This window comes from Poecilia formosa, unplaced genomic scaffold, assembly GCF_000485575.1.
Source record: "Poecilia formosa unplaced genomic scaffold, Poecilia_formosa-5.1.2 Scaffold55, whole genome shotgun sequence".
Lineage (NCBI taxonomy): Eukaryota > Metazoa > Chordata > Actinopteri > Cyprinodontiformes > Poeciliidae > Poecilia > Poecilia formosa.
This window is the reverse complement of record NW_006799994.1, coordinates 2,387,068-2,413,397: the sequence shown is the minus strand read 5'-3', so window position 1 is coordinate 2,413,397 and position 26,330 is coordinate 2,387,068. Positions and strand designations below refer to the sequence as shown.

Here is a 26,330-nt window from a genome sequence, read left to right as displayed (position 1 = left end):
TGGGTGGATGGATGGATGGATGGATGGATTGTTGGGTGGGTGGATGGATGGATGGATGGATGGATTGTTGGGTGGGTGGATGGATGGATGGATGGATTGTTGGGTGGGTGGATGGATGGGTGGATGGACGGATGGATGGATGGATGGATGGATGGATGGATTCCATTCACTGTAATCCAGTTAGTCTGTGTGGAATGAAGCTACATGATTTTGATCTGAATTATTGGGATAAATGCTGATGATAGGATTGATTTCTGGCAAGTAATTTGAATTATTTTCAGACACAGTGAAGGTTTTCCTTCAGGGAAAAACACAAGAGAGTCTTAGAATGACTAAAAACACGACCAACAGCCTTTAGAGCTGCTGCGAAAGTTTAAAAAAAGCAGCGCTACATGTGTGTAGAACATGATACTGTTCATATTTACCTTAGATTATTGTCTTCTAGCTTTCGTTTCTTTGGCGGTCTTCCTCTCCTCCTCCTCTCTGGTAATGTTAGATCAAACTCACTGGAAGAACATTTTAAGGAGTTTAATTAGCTCCTGGATGCTCAACGAGCCTGTAAACACGTGTTAACGTCCTGTTCCAATTACACGCTTCAACATCTCCCATTAAACCAACGGAAACCTGATTGCTAACATCTAATCTCACCTGAGACTCTCAGCTTTCCTGTCCAGTGGCTCCTCTTTGTACATACGAGTGCCATAGAAGTACCAGTAGAGGGCGCCGTCTCCATCTTGCCCCAGGGGTTCCACCCTCAGGCTGTCTGCATCCAGCCCCTGCAGGAGGAGACCAAATTCAAATCATATGTTTTGAGCAGTTAGTGATTAATGCCATTCAGTCCTTTGAACGAACCCATTTATTAATCCCACAGAGACAGGAGTGAATTTTATGGAGAGCAAAGAGTGCCAAATTCCAATAAACAAATAACTTCTGAAATAATTACTTAAATGTGTTATTCATTTTTTAAAACTGAAAATAAAGAAATCATTTATTAAATCATGAAATACTTACATGTGGATTTTCAAAAAGGAAATCTATACATTTAATTAAGACGTAATTAATTTAATATTAAATAAACAATTTTTGTATTTATTTCAAGTTTCAAGAAATGAATGGCATTAAATAATTATTTCATGAGTTATTGATTGTATTTTGCACTCTTCATTCTACATATTGTCTGTCTGAAAAAAATAATTATAATAAACCTTTTGATATTCTTATCTTTAATTTATCTTTGTTGTTATTTTATTATTTTCAATAAAAACATTTACATTTCTTAAATCACATTTTCTTACTTTCTTAATATTTTTAGTATTATCTTAGATATATTTCATCACTATCAGCTCCTGAGTCTATGAACAGGGTAGGGAAGTACAAGCTTTGGCTGCAGCCTGTTATTAACCAAATTATTGGTTTGTTTTGTTTTCTATTTTGTAATGTTGTTAATTTACCAAAACAAAGTGAGTCTGAAATCTGAATATCGATCCCGAGTTCAGATATAAAAAAAGATCCATTGGAATTTGCCTGATGTCAAACTGACCAACTGCAAACCTCACAGGCGTAGATTTAAAAAAAAAGCTAGATAAACTGAAGTTAACGAGGAAAGCCGTTTCTTTTTAAGCCACAACATGACTCCACGTTTAACGGACCTTCAGCAGGTCGAAGACGTCTGCAGCATCCAGGCGGTAGTCGCACAGCCTGTGCAGCAGCTCCACCTGAGTGCGAGGGTGGAGGCTGTCGAACGGCCCGTCCCGCAGCGGGTTGGGCTTCCCCTCCTCCAGCTCCCACCTGTAGCTGATGATGTCATCCAGGTAGCTGCTGAACGTCTGGGGGCTGAACACGACAGAGGCTGTGTTACAGTCTGCCCAACAACTCTACAGAAATATCTAAGCTATTAGATAATATTCTTCAAATTTGTGATGATTTATATGTGATGCATGTTTGAGTTCCTCGTCTTTATTAATATTCAGACTTAAAATATTAAAAACTAAAAACAAGGAAGGCACAAAACTACTGGTGGACTTGATTAAAAAATGTTAACCAAGTTACTTGCAGGATAAGTAATTAATCACATTTTGGTTGAAAACTACATAATCAAAAAATAAGCAATACTTTCAATTGCTGCTAATTAATTGAATAAACAGACATATGATCTCAACATCAAAGATATTTATTGCTTTTAATCGGTTTTTCAACCATCAGGTTGGAACAAAGAGTTTTTCTATCCATTCCTCTTCATCCAGTTTCTCTCCGTTTAGCACAACCACAGTCTTTTCCAGCGTTTAGAAGCAGAAATGGGTTGAGAAAAGCAGCTTCTTTGCTGCTGTTAGCAGACGTGGCTGGTGTGTCAGATTTACAGACAAAACAGCAAACAACTGGAAGGAAGCCAAAAAGTATCAAAGCATCCGTAGAAACTTTTAAGGGTATTTTTAAAAAGATGCCGTCTGAAAGGTGCACATGTTTCAGCTAAAATTGGAATGTCAGTTTTGTCCTCTGCTGTATTGTTTTTACTGTTTTATGATGTCAACAGTGTTTCTAATGTTTGATGTTTATTGTTATGTATGCTGCTTGGTCTTTCTATGTGTCCTTCCCTCCCTGCCAGGTTGTTATTGTTAATAAGTATTTGTTCTTAATAACTTTAAGACCAGTTATTAACATATTTAAGACCAACTTGCGTTTTTTTCTAATGAATTTAAAACATTTTAAGACGTTAATTTCAGATAAATGAATGTAAGGGTTTTTGAGGATGCACAGACACGCTGTTAAACTTTTCATGGGAGTCGGGTTTCTGTCGCTGGGTCAGTATGAGAGATAAACCGGACTTCTCCTCCGCCGTCCTTGGGCTGGGTTTTATCTGAGCATCTATGCAACTGCAAACAGAAAAAAGTGGCTTATCTTGACAGAGCAGCGTGCGTTTTTCACACCGCTGCAGGCTGCCCCCGTCCCTCCTTTCTGCCCCTGCGCCCCTCCAGCTGCAGCTGAGCGTTTAGCGCATGCAGATGAAAAGGGCAGCTCTGTGAAAGGCCGCCCCCAGGATGCCAGCGCCTGTCTGCTCCAATAAAGTCGCCTGTCTTCCTGTAGCCGGCTGCCTGGGTGGAAAAACTGGATCCTGCCTCAGCGCTTGTCGCGGCTCTGGAGCGTTACGCTACTTTCTAACGATGGAGAGGAGTAGGAGGATAACAGACGGGGAATCCCCCTGAGTAGCTAAAAATATCTGGATTTGAATACCAGCCTCTGCTTATAGTCACTTTCTCCCATCATGAGAACATAGGAGAGAGAATGGTTTCAGCGGTTTCGCTGCGTTCATGCAGAAATCCTCCTAACACCTCATTGTTGTTGCTCTGGTGACTCAGACTTCCTGTGGAGCTTCCTGAGACCTCTGACTAATATAACGTGACATTTACATATGATGATTCAAATTTATCTAAATGTATATATGTTGTTTTCTGCGAGCCGGATTGTTTACACACAAACACCATGAAAAGGTTAAGACCTCTGACAGATTTCTTCTGTTTTTACGTTTAATATCAGCCAAAAATAGCACCAGGAAATACAAGAACTAGTTTTTAAATCATGATTTCATCTATAAAGAGAGAAAAAATTATCCAAATGTGAAACATTTTATCTAATAATGAGGTTTTATCATCAGTGTGGATCAATTCTGGCCGACTCTTCTTTGCTGAACTGTTTTACTCGGTCACTTTGGAGCGTTTTCCAACACAGGCGGTATGTTTAAGTTTATGCCACAACATCTTAAAATATGCTTACATCGAGACTTTGACTAGGCCACTCCAGAACTTTAAGGCTCCATTAACACAGAGCTGGTTTTCAGTGAAACTGTGACATTTTTGTTGCGATCCAGCCGCTTGATTACACATCTCCAGCTATCAGAGTCTCTGATACAACCAACTAATAAAACATTACATTGAATATTTTAAAATGTTATGATTTAGTAGCACTCAGAATGGCATTGACGACATAATAAGCCTATACAAACCCCTTTTAAAATTTTATTCCGAAGTAATTAAAATAATTTAAAAAAAAAAATTAAAAGAGAAGGGTTTGTTTAGAAAACTAAAGGTCAGAAGAAATATTAAAAACAACTCCAGTTAGAGGGATTCATGTGTGGAATAATTGCATTAATGAGTTAAAAATGAGTGTTTTTTACTCTTAAATGATACACGGGATGCAGCTGTTATCCAATTCTGCTCATATTTCTGACAAAAACAGCCAGCATGGCCCCATGGCAGCGTGTTTTTCAAAATGCATGATGTAACAGCTGATCATTAACTTCTCCACTCACTTTATATCAGTGCGCTGGTAGCATCCTTGCAACAAGCAGGCAACGAGGTCGCCGAGGAAGTCCAGGTCCTGCTCTGAAAGAGCCTTCTCCAGCTCCTGGAAAGAAAAAACAGGGACACATTTAATTAAAGGTGAAGTACTGTAAATGCAGCAAGGTTCAGCTGCATTCAACACTCCCCGCCAGAGAGTGGCGCTACACTCAACCGCAGATAAGCAACGGCCAGATCAGAAGCAGAAGAAAAAAAAAACAAAGCTCATTTTAAAAAAGTGTGGAAGCATCTGCTGCTTTTTCCAAAGTGGATCGATTTATTCCTCAGGAAAACCAAAGAGTCAAACACATCCGGTTTTCTAGCGCCCCCTAAGGGGCTGCAGGGAAACCTCTACATCTCTGAGGTGAATGTTTCCAGCTGATCTAAGCATCATGGGAGCAGAGGCAAGGCCGTCATGTAAACCGGTCACAGCAGTGTGTGATTTTACTCTGTCCTGTCCGTAGTTTGACCCGATTAGGGCCTGGCACCACCTGGTGTCCCGGGTGATCAGAGCAATGACGAAGCGAACACTCAGGAAGGATTTAGGTCCAGGTGCTCAGGCGTGACGTAGCTCTCTAAACACTTCTTCATCCTCCGTCTCGTTTTATCAGGTTTCTGTATCAAAGGAACCAATAATGAACGTAGTTGTAATGTTTTTAGAACTTTATAGTCTAAGCAGTCGGTGCTCCCTCATGTAAACACAAATAAACATCCATGAATCTTGAGTTTAGGGCTGCAGCTAACAATTATTTTAGTAATTGATTATTCTATTGATTATTCTGATCGCTTAATCAGACAAAAAAAATCACACTGTTGCTTTTTTATTTAACTCTTGAGATTATTTTATTCAACATACATAAGTAAATTTAAACAAATAATTACATATGTTTTTAAATAAGGGAATTAAGATATTATTGTCTAAAATCCAATAACGGCATTCCTTTTGTGAATATTTGATCATCTGTAGCAAATGATGGATCTGCAGATGAAAATCCTTCAACATCAACATGTGAAACGTTCAGGCCTTTCTGCTGGACTGAATATCAATACAGGCCAGGATCAACATTTTATTTATATATATATATATATATATATATATATATATATATATATATATATATATATATACGTGCAACATGTGTAACAGTATAAATCTGTTGCACATTTTTGGTTTAGTTATTGTTCTGAGGGTGTTTTACTTTGAATAAATTATATGTCTTAGACTCTGTATATTCCAATTTATTTAATTACTAAATTACTAGCCAATTATTTCAATTAATGACAATAAATCCGATTAATTGTTTCAGCCGTAGCGTACTTGTGACAGCATGTTGGTGCGGAGCTGCCTCTAACTGACTCATCAAACTTTGAACCAGTTGCCACTAAGCCTTCATGTAGCATCCATCTTGAATCATCTGCACGCTCCCTCCCTCCTGCTGACTAGTATTTACTGTACTCTGAAGCTTCTTGTGAGAATGAAAACAAACATCTGGAAGAGAAAGGGAAGCTCAGGTAGGACTGTGCAGGTGGACAAGGCATTGCAGTGGCGTGAGTCAACATTCAAACGACGCTCTGCAACATGCAAACAGGAATATGAAAACTGGATCTGGTATGGAAATCACATAAACACCACAGCATAATAAGGGTCTTATTTAAAGTCTGGGCAGAGGGAGGCATAGCTGCAGTCTGTCAGCTGTTCAGTGAAACTTCCTGCTTCGCCAGCCGCCGTCGGGTTTCAGGAGCAGCGCGACCTTAGCTGTGACCCCTCTCCTGCTCAGCATTGTGTTTCAGCCTTTCAGATTTTATGAGGCAGTAGTAACTGGCCAGGCAAACTATAAAAGACCCAAAAGCCCCAAGAAAAGATGGCAGGCAGCAGCCATGCACCCCTCTGCTGACCAACCCAGACACATGGCCTCCCAGAATGCACTGCTCTCCCCAACCAAACCAAAGCCAACTGGACAAAGGAGGTTTCATCTGAGTTACCGGTTAGATTCCTCAACTACAGAACTGAAAGACAAGGCTTCAGGTTCAAGTCCAAGCAGCTGCAGTGCAGTAAAACCTATTCACCCCCACAGACTGGATCTTCTGTTGCCATTTTAGCATCAATGTGGATGAACTTTGCCTCTGTCTGGTTTGGAGAAAGGATCGATAGTGAAGATATTTCTAGCATATTTAAGTTCTTAGCTGGATTTAACAACAGACTTTGAATAGGCCACTTCAAAACCTTCAGTTTGCTATTGCAGCTTTAAACCAGATCGGACTGGATGCAGACCTTTCAAAACTTCCCATTTCCCAATAGCTTTGGGATTATGGAGTTGAAGGAAAGTTCTCTGCTGTTCCAAGTTTTCTCCATGTGGATAACGGTTCTCACTCTGGTTCTCTGGAGTCCAGAAGCTCTAGAAAAGACTAGATCTGAAGTTATAAAAACAATATTACCCGATAAAGTCAAATATGTTCTGATATGCTGTTGCTAAGGATATGAAGGTGACTGCTTTATGGTTAAGTTTGGTCTGAGATGCTGGAAGAGTCGGGAGGACCATAATGAGATAAAGAACAGAAAAATGCTGATTTTCTAATATAGCCCCAAAACGACCAGTGCTTTTAAATACATTGAAATAAAAGCTTTTCTATGACATGGAAGCATGTTCAATTATTATGCCGTCACATGTGTCTTAGTCTGCTTCTCCCTTCAAGGACCGAGCTTAACTCAGAGGTCACCAGAGGTCAGCATGCACACCTCCGGGCCACGGAGGCTGACGGAAGCCAGGAGCCAACAAGTCAGTACGATGAAAAACATGAGGAGGAGGAGGAGGAGGAAGAGGGGTTGAAAAACAGGATAAATATTTCTGCTGGAGGTAAAACTGAAAAATAGCACAAAAACTATAAACTGGTCCTGATTCAAACTTCTGTCAAACAGCAGGAGACTGAATGTGAAGAAAAGTTTTGCTTTTAGAAAATGTAACCAAATCAACCACTCCTGTCTAATCTGATGAAGATTTAATATCACAGAGGAAGTTACAGGTCTCTGGTGCCAGGTGCAAAACCTGCCCTGATGACAGGAAGTGAGGGAACTACTTCCTGTTTGAGTCAAACTCACTTGTTGAAAAACTAATGATGGATTAGATCTGTTACAAACAAAGATTAAAGATTAAATACAATCAATGATTTATCTGCATCTGAGAAATCATATTGGAAGTCAATCAAATCAAACTTTATTTATATAGGATTTTCCAACAACACCTTGCATGGCCAGCGCTTTACAACAAATACAAAACACAATAGAACAGAAATATTTCTAAGTAAAATGCTAAAAAATACAATGACATTAAAAGAAAGTACAGAAAATGTAATGAAGAGAGACAAGTCTGTCATCAGGTAAAGACGCGCTTCAGTGAAGCTCCAGTGTTCATATGGAAGGCCAACCAGGTCAAAAACACATGACTTTTAGAAAGTAAAAAAAAAAAAAAATCAGGGTACTGACAAATCATTACAATTAGTCATAACAACTAGTCTGGGATGATATGGCTTAAAACATCATAATACAAGCAGTCAATAAATAAATACTGATTAGTTTTCATTGCTGAAATCCAAAATATTGCCAAACTGGTGATTTGACCTTTTGTCTTTTATCCACAGATTTATTTTGAGGTGTTGTTCTCATTTTCTCCTTTCACTCGACCCCAACCCCACAATATGAACGAACTCTGACAAATTCTGGTAGTTCCCTTCATTTCTGGAAAATTGACCGATTTTCTCCACCATATCTAAGCTCTAAAACTACTTTCATAATTCCTCATTTCCATCCTACCTGAACACCAAATGTTCCTTTAGTTTCAGATGGAGTCAGTAAAGTTTCACACAACTAGAAATAAATCTGCTTTAAAGAGCATCTGAATCTGTTCGCCCAGAAATGAAAAACAAACCATAACAAAGAGACAGAACATCTCCAACTGCTCACTCTGCATTCCCTCACGTGTTTCCCAGCTGCCCGTAAACTTTGATCTGAATATCTGCCGCGTATATCTCTGCCAGCAGGCGCATGTGCAGAGGATGCAGAGATCCTGCACGGCGCTCTTTTCTTCCTGCAGGCCCCCCGCCGGCCAGCCTCTGGGTCACAGTGGACTCATCCATCAGGGCCCGGCTGCACTTTGAACATGCTCCGAAAACGCCGGGGCCACGGCTGGGGCCACGGCTGGGGCCACAGCTGGGTAAGGCGCTGCGCTGGCAGACCGAAGGCCCCTGGATTAACACCTCCCTGCTCCAGCGGTCAGGTGGAAAGGTGAAGCAGAGTTAGCCTGCTGGGTCTGCTCCATCCTCATGCCGGTGCTACACCTCATTCTGTGACCACCATATATTGTGAGCGTAGGAGGCGCTGTTGCAGTTTTACACCACAGAATATGACGGTGCTTATCATATATTGTGAAATATGATAAATTACTCTGTAACTTACAGTAAAATACTAAATACTTAAAATAAATATGTGACTATTGATATTAGAACATTGCTTTTTATTAATTGGAGGAAGGAGAAAGTTTGCAAAAACTGTTCGGTTTAAATATTTAGTATTTTAAATTACAGTTTGGTCACATTTTATGTTAAGCACCATCATATTCTGTAACTGTATAATAGTCACTGTATAACAACACATTATTCTATATTATGATATCAGTGGTCAGATATTACTTTTATCCTTTGTTAAGCTTCTTTATTTTCCATTTGCGTTTGTTTCCCCCCTGCACAGCTTATGTTTTTGTGTTAGCATTATGTTAAAATGCAACAGCGCCTCCTACAGTGTGGTCACAGAACATTGTGCAACACCGGCACTCGCTCTGCGACTGAGCTGATACTTTATAAGAAACATTATGAAACCTATAATCAATCACTTTAACCCAAAAGCTTCACACGATGCTGAAAAACACAAACTGTTGTGATGATTATTCAAACTTGGAACAAAAAGAGAACTTTGGCTGTTTGGCATTAATGATCAATGGGGCTCTCAGATAAGGCGGCTGGAGAAGTGATAAGCTATTGATTATAAATCATAGCTGCAGCGTCATTTTCTGGTGGAGACAAAGCAGCTTCAGACCTGCTATCAGCCATTCGCCCTGCAGGCGTTTCTCTACCCAGGATCCCTGCTGCTTTCCTCCCCCGGCTCTGTAGCCCAGAACCTGACTGGGCTCCCGACGACACCCTGAGCACCCCACCGCCCGCCCCCTCCCTGTCCCGATCCGCCCTTCATGTGTCGTCCCGGTCAGAGGCGGTTAGCAGCCGACTGCCGTGGCTCTCCTCACATGAAAACTGACTTATTCTGCCTTTTAGTTCAGGTTTCCATCAATAATTCACTTTCTTCTCATACTACTCTCCATTAGCATTATTTGCTATTATTAAGATTGTTAACTTTATGTTTTCTTTCAGTTTTTTTCTCTCTCTGTAGAGGCTAAACCTGGACTACGGTTCTGTTTGGCTGTGATCAGTGTCACATAAGCAATAAATCAAATAATTACATGAAAAATTAAAATGAGCTCCATGATTTCCATTCAATCAATTATCATTAAAGAGATGCTCCCCCTTTTTTATTTATATCTTTTTACTTCTAAGGATTTTATTCCTCACTTGTTATTTATTTATTTTACATCATGGTAAAAGATACATGGTAAGGTACATTACATTAGTGAAAAAAAAACCCAAAAGAATTGGGGTTAATGATTAAATATTGTTGCTCCCCTTAAAAAAATGCTGCAAACATTTGACACTCAGTTCTTTTTTGTTTTTTTACTGAAGTCCTGCCTGCCTCTTCTGCCTGTTCTCCCTGTCTAAGCACAATGATTAATAATCTTTTCAAACACAACTTTGCCTACAGAGGAGTTTTAATTATTGTTGGTTTCGGTTATGTTATTTATTTCAGATATTTAAAATGTTTTCCAGTTCCAGTGTTACATTTCTTTAGAAATTATTATTTTTTGGATGATATGCTTGCATTATTATTATTATTATTATTATAATGCTTGAAAATGGCCTCAAATTTGTTGTTTATCACAATAATTTCTGGGATGATTTGCCATCCAGTAAATCTCATCATGACAGGCCCGGCTGTGAAGCCGGCCTGGAGGAGGATCTTGGATTAGATAATACTAAAACTAAAACTAACTCTCCTGCTAATTGTCTACTATTTGAACAGAAACTTCTCCTGGTTTAGTTCTTATGTTTGTGTCTCTGCTCTGTCTTCTCAAACCTCCAGTCAGTCGTGCCTGGTTCAGCTGCTGGTACTGAATCAGGTTCTGGTTCTGCTGGGGGTTTCTTCCTGTTAAGGGGAAGTTTTTCCTCTCCACTGTCGCTACATGCATGTTCATTAGGAGGCATTTTGGGAAAGTCAACGAATAGAATGGATGAGTGATTGAGTTAAAATGACTTCTTTTCCTCTAAACTGTCTCGAGACAACGCTTGTTGTGAATATAGAAATAAACTATAAACTGCAGAATGACTCGCTGATGCAGCAGGTCAGACTAACCAACGTCTCCACAGAACAAGCTGAACTGTCTCTTTTGTCTGTAAAACAGTGTGAGAAGTAGCAGGGAGATGACTCCACAGCCTGAACCGATCCCTTTCTCCTCCTCACAAAGCCCGTCACACCTAATGCTCCCCCACTAACGCCACCAGAACAAAGTGCAGCGTTCCACCAGAACTTCTCACGGCCCAAAGTCCTGCAAACGGAAATTTGGACAGTCATGTGAATCCACCTTTTTTTTTTTTTTACTGTATTGTACTTTAATCACAGTTTTGATCCTAACATATTAAGATCCAAACCAGAACAAGGCTGGATGTTTTCCAGATGCACAGTTTGAAAAAACTCCATCCAACACTTTAATATATCTGAGCTATTAAATGTTTGCTTTCAATGTAATTCTATGGTTTATGTTTGGCTGAAGGAAAATTAACCGACAAAGACCCTGAAATGAGCCTTTAAAAAAAGATAAGTGAAAAGAGAGACAAATATTAGCTTCAATGTAAAGTTTGAATGTTGTCCTACTGGTCTGTCAGATGAAATCCCAGTATAGTGCAGTTAGTGGTGACTGGTCAGGATGAAGACCAAATTAACGCTGCATCGTCTCTGTTCTTTATCAGACTGAATCAATAAGCATCAAACCTCAACCACATCTCTGCTGCAGGTTGAAGCCAGGCATCATGGGAAATCAGCTGCTCTAGTCACATTAACCACTGAGAGCACTTCACTCTACAGCCGCACTCAATATGTATGGACATATTCATACAGACACAAACATACTCATGCACCGATAAGTCGGTCAATGCTGACTTGGAGTTAATATATCAATATGTGGCAAAAGGAAGCTGGAATCAAACTCACAACCTTCAAATTTAGCTAAAGATTAAATGTGATTTTAATGAAATTTAATATTTTCAAGACCAGACAGATCCACATGGATCTAAATGAGTCATTTGTTCGAGTTTTCTAACTCAATGGTAGGTGGAGAGGATTGGTAGTAGTCGGTGCAGAACTGGATCCGGTTGGGTTTGGTCCCAGTACAGAACAAAGACTGCAGCTCTCATTTTCCTTCATGATAAATCCATCTTGACAGCTTGCAAATGATGACAAACATGACTATATTTATATCAGAGGCTGTTTGCATTCAGGTTCTGTTATTATATGAGCCAAAATGTAATATTTATCATGTTTTACAGGACAGAGACACTGAGGGATGAACAACCTTTAGCTCCTAAACGAGGAAATATTGTAAATCTGGACCTGAAACAATCTCACTGTAGGAATTAACTGAGAACCATTTTGCACCCATCACATCTCCCAAATAAAGGAAATTATTTGAGTATTTCCAGACAGAGATCCAACTCTTTTGCATCAGAAAACACAGGATGAGGGATCATCATGAAAACATGACAGAACCATTTATCTTACATGAACATGGAGTCAGGACTTTTCATTTCAATGACAGATACTTTCATTGACATGAATACTTGCTTTTGACAAATGAACGATCCATTTGGAGCAGGAAACGCGCTTCCCTGGGTTAGCTAGGTTAGCTAGGTTTTGCAGTTTGTACCGTTTTAAAAATGCAGTAGCTGTTTTGCTGATGTCATTGATGTGAGAAATGCACCAAAGTGACTGAGAGAAACTGTAAAACCACAAATACTGAAAGTCTGCAGAATGTCTGCACTTTAAGTTGCATGTTATTGTAAATAAAAATCCAGCATAAAATAAACAGGGCTGGTGTGAATGTGACCAAACTCCAGCCCCATTTGCCTAGAAAGTCCAGTTTGTTTGGAGAGGAGTGAATGTGAGATTAAACTTGTTCACTGAGGAACTAGAGAAGAAAACTAGCCTTTATGGCTAACTGGCATATGATTGTCCCCTTTGAAATAAGCAAACAACAACTACTCTTTTGCAGACCAAAAAACAGGAACTCTGTTTGAACAGAGACCTCCAAACCTCAGTCTGGGTTCAGTTAAACTGAATTCTGGTTCGGTTTGAATGCAAATGTAAATGCCAAGCGGAAAAGAGATCGCTCCAAAAGCACCAAACTATAGCATAGGGGATTCTGGGTGAATACAACCAAAGCAAGTGTGTTAGCCTAGCGCTAGTGGGAGAGATAGCTCGTGGGTTTTAGCCACAGACAAAAGAGAAATCCTCCATCCGCTAAAATAAGTTGTGCTCAGTGTCTTCAGAGGTTGCCTTCAGTGGTTCTTGGTGCAGCGCCCCCACAGGCCAGGAGGGCAACAGGTTGCTCAAAGGGTTTGGTGCTTTGACTCAGAGCAGAGAGAAAGAGAACCGCAGCAGCTGGAAACTTAACAGATGGTGAAGTTCTGGTCCCAACAGAACCGAGTCCACCGGAGTGTCAGGTATGAAAACAGCCAGATTTTCTTCAGTCTACATTCCTACAGTGAGATTGTTTCAGGTCCAGATTTACAATATTTCCTCGTTTAGAAGCTAAAGGTTGTTCATCCCTCAGTGTCTCTGTCCTGTAAAACATGATACATATTACATTTTGGCTCATATAATAACAGAACCTGCATGTTTATGCAAACAGCCTCTGATCTTCAAAGCAGGCTGATAAACAAAAGCCAAATGTACGGCACAGTAAACATGACTCCTGTAATCTTGTGCAGCTCAACATAATTTTGTAACATTATGGACCAATTATACTCCTACCAAGCTTTAATTTCTCTGCTGCAGTGGGATTGTGGTGAATAATAGGCTCACTTCCCATGTTTGATACACGAGGACCACGCTCTCCAACCGCCACGAGACGATTTGCTTTAATGAACCGAGTTTAAACTGATTTGACGCCTTAAATTTTCTTTGATTTTTTCCCCCCTCAAAACTCTTAAAGAAAAAAAGAACAGGCTAACGGAAATTATGATGAAAATATGGCGAGAAACAGACACAGCCGAAGGAAATTTCAAAGGTGTTAAACGGCAGATTATGTTGGATTCTGTACTTGAAACTTGGTGTTGACTAAATATTTTATTGGAGTAAATTAATTGGACCCTCGCGGATGTAAAAATCCCATTTTTGTTCTGCTGGATTTGTTCTGTTAGTGATGCAAGGCTTTGGACGGTGAGTTGGCATTAATTTGCATTCCCGTCTGTTCTGTTTTGACAAAAGCGTTTACTGTGTCTACAGTTATCATTTGTAAATAAACACTTTATTTCCATTTTTAGGCATTAAAATAAAGGGAAAGACAAACTTTTGTATGGCCGTATCTGGTTGCAAAATTATGTTTCAAAAAAATGGAAGCACATATTTTCCAGTAAAAAAATCTAAACAAATATAACTGGTACTTTTTTTGTTTTGTTGTGGGAATTTAATACAAATTATCCCATTAAAAAATGTTCATTTATTATTATACATTTAATTAAAATCAGTTGCTTTAAGTTATCAAAAGATCCAATGAACCGCTAGTGGCTCCGGAGCCTCAGGTTGCAAACCCCTGATCTAGATGACGTACGAGCTTCACTTTCTGAGATAACCAACAACAAATATTGCACTTTTACACAATATTCTAATTTTATGAGGTGTACTCATAAAATTAGATTAATAACATAAATAAAAAACTCATTATAGAACGGCGTGAGACCTGAACATGCCTCTGATGAAGAGGAGATGAAGGAACCAAGAGGCTGTTGCAGGTCGACCAGGGAGTTGCTGCTCCTCCACCAGTTGGAGGGCGTGATGGAGGCCGGCGGGGGATGGAGGGGCTGTTTGTTGTGTAAAGGCTCCAGTCTTCCTCCACCAGCCCCCCCGCTGCCTCACACATGGTTCCTCCAGGAGCCATCATCTGACAACACCCCCCAACCCCCACCAGCAGCCGCCTCCTGCCACATGACAAAGCCAGCCGTGAAACCACAGGAAAACGCCCTCACATCCTCAGGATGTGCAGATCATCTGATCAGATGCTAACGCTGACATCTTAGACTATTGCCTCAATCATCTGACTAGCAGCTCCAAACTACAAGGTTTTCACTTTTCAACACCAAACGTCTGATATTATTTATATTATATTGGTTTTTCCTTCCAGCTGCTTCCCCGAGCAGCAATCAGATCGATCTGAAGAGCTGCAATCAGTTATTTACAAAAATTAAACAGAGATCTAGAAGCATGATCACACTAAATACAACACACACACTCTGCACTCGCTCCAAGCGTCCAGCGGTTTCTTATTAAGTCAGGATCAGGTGGGACAGGTGGGGGGGACGTCAGGACGCTGGACACATCCAAACAGTCCTCAGGCCACAGCTGGATCAATCACAATGAATTGATTCTTGAAATAGTCATCAACTAACTTAGTAATTGAGTAATCATTAACCAGAGGATTCAGACTCTTAAAAAGGCCATTTACTGAAAAAAAAACAACCTCAGAGCAGTAATTCATGTTTTAGTTTCACCTGGTTCAAATTCTGAAAAAAAAATCTCCTGTTAAGCACTGTTTAATGTCTAATCAGTTAATCCAAAACATAATATGTTTTCTACATTTTTATTTTATTCAACAATAAACTAGAAAAAGGTCATTTTATTCAAATTAACAAATTTGTCAGATTTGTAAATCATTGTAGATACAAAACATAAAAAATGTCTTGGACTGCATTTTACAGACAGTTTCTACATTTTTGGGGTTAATTTTCTTATTTGAGAATAATATTTGCTATCGAGGAAAATGAGGTTGATGTTTGTGGTTCTAGTTACTCCAAAATGCAAAAACTTTGTTACCCTGACAGACGAAGAATGTCAATTTGCATCCACTATGGCTGCAGGCCAGATTTGCTCCATTCTAATATGAAGCTCAGAGGACCGCCAAAAGTCCTTCAGATGGCTTTAAATGGCCCCCGGACCACACTGTGGACATCCCTGCTACACTGTGTAGATGGTCAGTTCAGTTCCACTTCGAGGAAACCGCATCATCAGCTTCCTCAAATAAAATCCAGCTTCCTGCTTCAGCTCACATCCCACTGGATATACTTTAATTTACAGAAAACGCCCAGCTAACTTGGGGAAGATGTTATAAACAGGATGTTGCTGTTATTTCAAAGTAAAAGTTTTTTAAAAACTTTATTTAAGTTGCAATGTGAATATTTCTGTTGGCCCTTTGAAGTCTGGCTGGTGTGACGAGGTCCTGACGTTCCCAAACAGCACAGCAGCTCCCAGACGTTACCCCACATGAAACCCCCAGAACCCAAAGCCCAGTTCATCTGAATGGGGCCACATTGTTGGTGCCAACAGAGACCTCAAGCAGAAAACCCATTTTTATTCTGATCCTTCTCATTCTACCACAGATGCAGGTTTTACAGGCAAATGGATTCTGATTTTATCCAATTTTTATTCCAAGTATTAGGGGGCGGGGGGGTTAATGTCCCCACACAATATATTTCTTTAAATACCACAGTAACAATATCACAGACAATATTAGACATTTTCTGTTTCTTCTTTTTAAAATTGGATTTTGCCAAACAAATATGTAACTTCAAAACTGTTTTTTTTTACTTTCCTTTATAAACTGTCACCAAATAAAAAGACATTCTTATATAAATTTACACAAAAATCACACAATATGTTTAGTGCATCAAAAATTTAAATAGATAAATAAATATAAATGTAAACTAAATTTGGCCAACAAAAACAATCTGGAATCAGCTACTAAAATAAATAAAATACCTAAATACAGAAACGAGACAAACTGCTGTGGTTCAACAGAACATTAGTTTTACCAGATGTTAAAAAGTGTTTTCTTCTCACTGTGTGCAAAACTAAGAATACTGATTCGATATAAAAGGAAAACCTCCTCTCATAAATGCTCAACACCAAAACATGAGTCACATAAAAACCTGCATAAAGTAAAATCTTGCGTAGATTCCTGATGCTCAGGACCTTCGTTCATTTTCATTTCTTCCATCTGTCGCAGACATCTCCATTGAAGTAATAACTGTCAGTTTTGATTTTTAACTTTCATGTTCTCGTTCTCCTTAAGTTTTTTGTTTTTAAATCCAGCATAATATGAAAAATCTATGTTATGGAAAGTCGATTGACCCTCTTTATCCAAGAGAAATCTTTTTTAAAAGATGACAGTTTATCAATTAATCGATAGTCGATCAATCAGCTTTAGATTAACTCATGAAATCGATAACTTGCATCCCTGTAAATCACTCAGTAATAAGAGTTTCTAAAAGTAAATGAGCTTTTCAATAATACTCTAATTTATTGTACATAAGCAAAGAGCAGCATGTCCGCTAAGCTAACTGAGCGGGAAGCTAACTGTTAGCGGCCGGCTCCTCCCAGATGTGACCTGGTGAGCATTTCATCACTTTGGGTCTCTGCTTCACATCCAGCTGCAAAGGGACTCCCTCCTCCCAAACGCCTCCCGCCCCCTCAGACTGGAGACAGAGAGTGGGAACCATGGGGAGTCACCACAATGGGTCTGGCAGAAAAATAAGTGCATGCTCCACTCTGCCCCCCCTGCACACACTGGCTATGTGGAACCATCTGATGCATGTACTGCTGTCAGTCAGGTCAGGGGGAGGGGCGGCATGATCCTCCATCGCCCCCTAACTTAGCATACAAGTGACAACGTATTACAATAGACTTGCAAAAAACTGTTTGATCTTTAAGGGTCCTTTGGCTCCTGGGTCATTTAAAGCCTCCATGTTTGAACTTCCTCCTTTCCTGCTGCCAGTTCAGCCCCATAAACCATTTCATGCTCATGAGGAAAAGTTTGTAATTCAGTTGAACTGTCTAATGTTTGCTTGGTTAAACTATATTTAATTATATTAGATTTAATTTACACTATATTTCACTTGATTGTATGTGTGATCGCATTTGGGCCAGTTGGCTCCCTGGTAAAATAACAGACTAAGAATCTCCATTTTTCTTCTCCCAACTAGAGTGAAATGTTTCATAAATAACAAACTGCATTCATCAAATCTGTAATAATACTCTAATTGCAGGTTCAGGAGTGACGTGTACAATTTTTTTCACTCATATTGGTTAGGGAATCTGAAAATGCTGTTTCTGTAAGGAGACCAGGTCAAGACCTTAACTTTTATGCATCTGTGTAGTGCTGAGTAATTGATATGAAGGTGTTAGATGGTCGGTTGGCGCCCATCTCCAGCGGTCACTGGGTAAGACGCAGGGTTCGCCTTCAGCTGGTCTCCAGTCCATCGCAGGACATTAGGATCATTCACTGAACCCAACAGTCGTGTTTCTGGACTGTTAGGGAGCTGGAGTACCCTGAGAAAACCCACACAGGCTAACTCCATGCCCAAAGATCCCAGGCCAGGGTTCGGGTTCGCCACGTTTCCACCATTATGAGCTGCATCTACAGACCCAGCAGAGGGAAGGAGGCGCCGGGCCGTGAGGGAGCTTCAGGCTGCATCTCTTTCTCTCTGGTAATCCACTTGCTGTTTAGACAACAGAAACAAGGATGTGCTCACAGGCAGGCTGTTCTTCCTTTTCTGCTACATCTAATAGGACTAAATCTTCTTTCACAATCATCCTGGTTAAAATGCACACACACACCAGGAGCCCCCTCCCCACAGCAGCAGCAGCAGCTTTACCCAGTCAGAGTGAGGAGCCTCCACCCTCCAGGGGGAAGCCAAAGAAAGAGCCACCATCTGGGGTTTAGTCATGGTGATGCCAGGGGCTGGGGCGCCAAGCGGGGAGCGGCAGCCATCACAGACGTAAACAGACACCCCCATCCAGGTTCTGCTTCCATCTCCTGTTTTAAAATTCAGGTCAGAACTTATATTCACTTTATTAACTACAAAATATTATCTTTCTGAACAATCCAAATTGCTCTAAGATATGGAAGATATGGGTCTATTATTATTTTTCTGGCTGCCATCGCAGAGGAAGAGGTCATCATATTTGAAAACAACACCAGTTTGTGGGTCTGCTGCTGATAACAGCCTGGGTGGTCCGTCACGACTCCATGCCCACTTCATCCACTCAACATCCTGAAACTGTAAACATTAAAAGACTGAACCGAGCCCAAAAGGTCACAAATCCCTGTTTCTAAAACATTACAATATTTTTTTTAATCTCCAACTCCAGTCCTTCAGGCCACCGTCCTGCATCCCTGCTCCGATACCATTGGATCAAATGAATGTCTACATTCACACACCACCAGGTTGATGCGACACATCCAACTTTTTCACTGCAGTCTGAACAGCTCAATTCTGATCCTTTCATCCAAAATAAATCATTCATAAATCATTCCATATCCATCCATCCATTTTCTATCACCCTTGTCCCTAGTGGGTCAGGAGGTCCTGGTGCCTCTCCAACTAACGTTCCAGGCGATAGGCGGGGTCATCTGGACAGGTCACAGGTTGCCAGTCTGTCACAGGGCAACACAGAGACAGACGGGACACACACTCACATCTAGGGAGAACAGTCATGTTTTTGGACGGTGGGAGGAAGCCAGAGTACCCAGAGAGAACCCACCATGCACAGGGAGAACATGCAAACTCCATGCAGAAAGACCCCAGGCCGGGAATCGAACCCAAAACCTTCTTGCTGCAAGGCAACAGTTCTACCTACTGCGCCACTGTGCAGCCCCCACTTCCATATGTGGAACTAAATCATCAAGTGTCTGCAGTCTGAGCATCGCATTTTATCCAACATGAGTCAAAATTCAGCAGCAGAAGAATCCAGACGGTAAATCTAAACTATGGCTGAAAATGATGATAATGAAGCGATGAAACGAATCACATCCCAACCGACCACTCCTGGTCCGACTCCACGTCCAAACAGAACCGGGTCAGAACCGGGCCAGAGGCTGCAGCTCCACTAAAGGCTGCTGTTAGCTTCATCAGCTTCCTTCGTCTGCTGACCATCTGCTGACAGTGCCGTCGCTCTCAGCAACTTTACAATCCATCCAGAGATGGTGGCCATCTTTACCGCCGTAAACAGAGCGCTGCAGCGGCCATCTTTACTGCGGCGGCCATCTTTACTGCCGTAAACAGAGCGCTGCTGGGGGACGACTGCATTCGCAGGGTTGGAAACTGTTCACACAGAAGTCTGACTGCAGACTTCAGAGCTGCAACAATAAAACTATATGCATTTCCACACTTCGGGTGAATATTTTACCCTCAGAGTCGTAGAAAACTTGAAAGATGTTCTTGAGTTGCTGTTGGAAGCAGCCAATCAGACGTCGGGGGCTTCCATAATCCCACCCAATGAGCTTGAAAGGTGAAGCTGACTGTTTAAATTAATTCATGATGTGGTTCAGCAAAGGAACCTAAAATAATAATTTAATCATGACAAAATTATATCTAGTTTTTAAAAAAAAATCAAGAGATTTAATTGAGGCAAATGTTTAATTCTATATTCAATCAATTATTTATTTCCATTTTTAACAAATTAATGTCACATTTAAATAATTATCTCATGGACTGTTGATTGTAATTTGGCATTCTTCACTCTTCATAGCAGCTGATTCATTAAAAACCAAAAAATGTTCCTCAAATCCAGTGATCTTTTGTTTTGTTTGAAGATGTTTTTCTCTTTTTTGAAAGAATTTAAATATTTGAATTTACATCTTTGGAAAAGAATTATGAACATAAACAATTACAGTCACAACTTTTTAATGATTGCAGTAAAATGTAAGAAGCTTGAAGCTAGAATTAAACCCAAGACCCAGACCCAATAGCAGCGCTGCCTGATCTCAGAGGGACGATGACAAGCAGCTAATTAAGATGCGTAGTAAACAGACAACCATGTGCCAAACAAGCTGTCAGCAGAGCCGTACAGACAAGCCCAGGACGGGGGCCCCTGGCACCAGGGCCCATGCCTGGCAGAGAGCGGCGCCCCGCGGAGGACGGCGGGACCTCCGGCATCATCTCACTGATCCACAGCCAAAAGAAACATCAACAACAGACAGAAAGTGAGGCGCAGCGGCGCGCCGAGTCGACCCTCTGCTCTTCCTCTGCATCACTCACCAACACTAATGTGCTTCAGCTTCCTCCCTTTCCTAAACGCCGTCTCAAGGACACTTCCATCCACTTCCTCCTCTGCCCTTCCCCTCCCACTCACTCGTTTTCCTCTGCTCTAATCCTCCGGCTCGCTGTCTGGAGTGGGAGGAAAGTGGAAACCAGTGACGGTGAAGTGTGTCACAAACAGAACAATGTGTGAGGAGCTCCTTTGTTGGGAAGCCTGGGTAGAAACTATTATTAGTAGCCAACGCCATAGAAAGAGCCACTACAGTGCTGCTGGACTGGATCGCTGGATTTGTCAAAAAACTTTGGCTTCAGTTTCAAAGGTCAATAAACACTGAGGTCCCAGATGAGGGATTTGTTCATGCATGAGGTGAAAACAAGGGCCTCCGCTGGGCAGATCGCTCAGCGTTCAGGTTCACTTTCACTTCCTCACAGATATACACAATAAAGGCTCAGAAACAGCAGGTTAACGTCATTTAGCTTTAGGTGACATTTCTAAACTATTATTATTACTTAAGATCAGCAATGTAAGAGCTGTAGCCAAATCAAAAAAGAGTGGCAGAGAGAGACAACAGAAACCTCACATCATTCGCTCCAAATCGCCGACCCGGTTTAGAATCAGTGGGATTAAAATATTTAAATATAACATCAAGAATAATAACCATCAAATATATTTATCAATGTTCTAGTTGTTATTAATCAAACCAGCTCTAACCAGGTGAAGTTTTAGTCTAGATTTAAATGAACTCAGTGTTTTGGCTGTTTTGCATTTTCTGGAAGTTTGTTCCAGATTTGAGGTGCATAGAAGCCGAATTCCGCTTCCCTGTTTGGTTCTGGTTCTGCTCTGCATCCAGAACCAGAACCAGAAGACCTGAAAGGTCTGGAATGTTGACACAACATCGTTAAAGTATTTTGGTGCTAAGCCATTCAGTGAATTATAATGTAGATATTAAATAAGAGAGGCCCAGGCCTGAGCCTTGAGGTTCCCCACATGTGATTGATGCCTGCTCCAATGTGAGGTTACCTATTGACACAAAGAAGTCTGTCCTTTTGGTCAGACTGGAACCAGTCAAATACAATTGGTGATTTATAACATCAAAAGTTTCTTTGAAATCTCACCCTGGTCTCATGAATCAAACATTGTACTTTTTTTTTTTTTTTTTTGCTGAATTTATGGCTCCCGCAAATTTACAAACTGCAAGATAATCAGAACCCATATGACAAACCTACCTGAGGATGAAACTAAAGACACAAAAGCATAATCTGTTTAATTAATTTTTAGGGTTGTGAGTATGATTAAAACAGGCCATCTCTAGATTATAACCTGTGGAGGCATGAATGTCCACACCCACTGACTCACCGGACACCAGAGGGAAAACCAGGAAGCTGCTCAATAAGGCAACACCGACCGGATTAAAGCTCTTTTGGTTTACAGTGATTCCCATCAGATTCCAGGTTGTACGAGTTCCAAAAACCAACAAGGTAAAAGTTGATTTTTCCAGCAGCGAGGTGCCGTGGCGCCTCCTGTAACAGGACCAGAACTTTTCCTCACTCATCTTTTCTCTCTAGTTAACATATGTGGGAAACATGTTGTGAATATTTCTGCGTTTCGATGATTTATATAAAAGATGAAACTGACCAGAACAAGACAGACAGCAGAATAAAGTGAAGAGTGAACACTCGAGGCCCACTTCCTGCCTACAAACCTGAACACTTTCCGCTCTAAAGCTGGAGCCGACTGGCTTTACCCAAATGATCCTTCCAGAAATGAGCTGAAAATATGTGCAATGGGAATATGGAGGAGCAGAAACTGAAATCTAGTTCATACTTCCTAATAAACTTTCACAACTACTATCTTATTCTCCAAAATGTTCGCAGTAGCCGTGACGAAAGCAGAAGTAGACGAGAGTGGCCAGGCCGGCTTGTCTGGTTGCTGCTATGTGGCATTAAGCAAAACAAACATGTCCGCCTGCAGTTTCCTCTCATTTCTGTGACACAACGTCCTCAGAAAGTAAACACACTGGATCCAAATGTTCAGAATCCAGAAGCTGCTGTGAAACTGTTTGTTTGGAAAAGAACAGCAGGTTAACAAAATAAACAAGTCAGTTTTTAATCATTAGTTCAGCAGATCATGAGCTGTTTCTATCAGTCCTTATTAAGGTCACCCTGTTACCATGTTCTTACAGCATCTAAAACATGATATCTGTCCAAATGTTGGCTTTCCAGACCAAGATATAATAATACATATGGGGTAAAACCAGAACTGTAATCATTACTAAGAAAATGCATTTCATATTTTAAAGCATTTAAAGCACCTGCAGCTCAACATCAAGAAGAACAATAGTGGATGAGATTTAACCAATGCGCAACATTTGTTGCATGTTTCTAACAGAAATGCCTTATGTTGCACGAGAAACCACCAGCACCCACTCCCAGTTCCCCATTTAAGTTTCTGCAGGGGTGCACAAACTATTCTCCAAAGCACTAATCCGTCAAAATGTTTCCATTTGGATCAACAAAATGTCTGTCTCCAAGCTTCACCTTCTTCACATCACAGCTCAGCTTTAAGTCAGAAGTCCAGACCAGAACAAAGAACGAAGTATGACTGAGGATTTTAAGGTTTCAAAAACAACCGGAAGATTAATCCTGATCCTTCATCAAATGATTCCAAAACATGTGAAATGTTTTATTTCTCATCTTTTTTTGCACTTGGGAAAAAAAAACGTTTTTTTCATACTTCAAACTTGAGACAAAAAGTGATATTTGAATTATTTTGCATTTAAGCAATAAAATGTTTTATTAATAAAAGGAACTGAAATGTTTTTTTACCAGTATTTATTCAATTACAAAACTAAGTTTAAAAAAGCCCTAATTAATGAAACTGAAACCATTGAAAAATGAAACATGCTGGACTTTAAGATTATTAGTAACACAAAGAATTTGCAGTTCGGAAATCACGTTGATTTTTCTGACTTGCAATTCAGGAAGTCTAATAACCGAGTCCTTAATTAGCTTAGCATTTAACTCGGACACAGAGATACCAATAGAGCGCCATCAAACCGACACAGTTTCAGAGCCATGGATTCAGATAATCGGCTGAAAAAAACCAGTTACAAACTTTTCCAGAATCAAATTCCAGATATCTCCAGAAGTTTTTGAGATATTTTGTTCAAATGTACAGAATGATTTGAGCACAGATGATCAGTTGGGGTGTCATTATATCTGTAACTCATGAAGCAGCACAACATTGTAGTTGAGCAATGAGCTAAAAGACTAATTCACTGCCTTAATGGGAACGCTCGGATCAGCTGTTCTTAAAAATCTGTAACACCTTCATGGATTGGTTTATTTCTGTATAATGTAGATCTAGGTTCTTGGAAAGTCACAGAACAGAGCTTATGATCTGTTTTAATTAACTTTTCCAAAACTTAATGGAAGTGCAAATGTTTTTAGCGTGTGAATCAGTCCATTTGCTAAAATGTGTAATGTCTGGATTACAAAGTAATCCACACATTACTTTGTAATCCGCACAAAGTAATGTGTGGATTACATTAATGGATGTAATCCATTGGATTACATTACTTTGAATTAAAGTGCATTCATTTCCTAGCAGTGAGTAAGACAAAATCTTGAGGAAGTAATCTCAACATCGATCCATGTAGGTAAAGAAATGAAGAATCTGGTTTTCCAGCCCTGGAGAATCTTGATTTTCTAGATTTTATACGTCTTAGGAGTCTAGTTTTATATATGCCTCTGAGGTTGGGTAACACACTGCTTCACTTCCTTGAAAAAGCAAAGTAAAGAAACACAAAAGATCTGACTCACTTTTTGCAGATTTTTCCAGAGACAAATGATAGAGAGACAGCCACCATTTTCCCACCAAGAACTGTTTTAATGCAAAGCAGAAACATCCAAACTACATGCAGAGAAACAGAAGGACCTTCTTCATTTCTTTGTGGTCTCACCTACCAGTTCATACCAACCATTTCCATTATAGCCAAAGAACTACACCAAATAAAGCAGAAAATGTTGAGCATCAGAAACAGTTTGGAATCCAACTGGAAATTAAAGAATTACACATTTATTCCCATCTACTCTCTAGACCAGTGTTGGGCAACTCCAGGCCTGGAGGGCCGGTCTCCTGCAACTTTTAGATGTGTCTCTACTTCAGCACACCTGAGTCCAATAATGAGGTCGTTAGCAGGACTCTGAAGAACCTGACTGCACTGAGGAGGAGATTCAGCTGTTGGATTCAAGTGTGTTGGACCAGGGAGACGTCTAAGAGTTGCAGGACACCGGCCCTCCAGGCCTGGAGTTGCCCACCCCTGCTCTAGACTCCATTTTAAAAACTGTTGAGAGTTGATGTGTTAATAGACTAGAAGTCATGGGACTTAGGGGGAAAACATTGACATCAGACAGCTGTTCACTGTACAGTTGGTAATATAAATGCAACTGCTGGTAATTAAGTGGAGTACCAAAGAGTTATAACCTTGAACACCCATGCATCTAATTAAGATGTCAAAGTGTGAGACTTCTGCATCAATCTCAATGTGTCCTTGCATCCAGCTGAGGGTGTAGCCACACGTGTGATTTGCTTAGTGATGCGGTTCCAGATGAATGGATTATTCATACTGGGCTGCAGCAGTAGAGCAGCACTGGCAAAATGAATGACTCAAATCATGCCTGACCTGCAAAACGAATCATAAAACTACAAATCAAGGCGCTCAGGTGAACAAGAGTTGCATTTGTTGCACTTATGGACTAGTGCAACAAATTATCTTCATCCCTCTTTCATTCTGAATACAGTCAAATACACATGAATACCACAAATGTTAGATGCTACCTGTCCCCATCATACTAAATATAATCATACTGATGAACTCAACTCCTGAGCTTGGTTTGCAATAAAAAAACATAATTTAGGCTTATCTATAGAGAGTACATATCCTATTCACAATATGTTAATATAAACAACATGTTTAATTCTAAAAACTATTTCTAATTTTGAGTCTGATGCTTTTCAGCAACATTGGGCAGCTAAGGAAAGGAAATAAGTAATACTAGTATTGATAAGTAGGACTGGGACTTAATGCATTAATTTTGATTAATTGACTACATAGATTTTAACGAGTTAAAAATCTTAATTAAATTTTTCCACAAATCCTGAGCCAGATCCTTTGTGTTGTGTTTCTGGTACGCCTGTTAATCTGAACATTCACAAAAAACAGCGATGAATGACAAGTGCATTTTAGAAGTAGTATATACTGTGCATATATTTTGACTATACAACCTTGAATCAAATAATTACTTGAAACTACAACACAATGTATACATAATTATGAATAAGTACTTATTTACACAAGTACATACCCTAACACAACATTTTTTATTGTGATTCATGAGATAGAAGATTCTAGGAGAGTACAGTCAAAGGATCTTAAATGATTTAAAATATGTGTTGAAATTCAATTATTAAAACTGGTTTCACATTGTGAAAAAAGGAACTAGCAGCTGATGGGATACATGAGCTGTAAATACAGT

General features: G+C 40.1%; 1 protein-coding gene across 3 annotated transcripts in view; it reads right to left on the bottom strand.

The window, feature by feature from the left end:
* cecr2 (CECR2 histone acetyl-lysine reader) overlaps positions 1 to 26,330 on the bottom strand; it is a 45,614-nt gene that overhangs the window by 17,183 nt on the left and 2,101 nt on the right. For all 3 annotated transcript variants that reach the window (XM_016672077.1, XM_016672079.1, XM_007553254.2), the window contains exons 2-5: positions 4,304 to 4,398; positions 1,650 to 1,833; positions 649 to 776; positions 426 to 506 (exon numbers count right to left, since the gene is read on the bottom strand). In XM_016672077.1, coding sequence (XP_016527563.1) covers positions 426 to 506; positions 649 to 776; positions 1,650 to 1,833; positions 4,304 to 4,398 — 488 coding nt within the window. The remainder of the gene's footprint in view (positions 1 to 425; positions 507 to 648; positions 777 to 1,649; positions 1,834 to 4,303; positions 4,399 to 26,330) is intronic.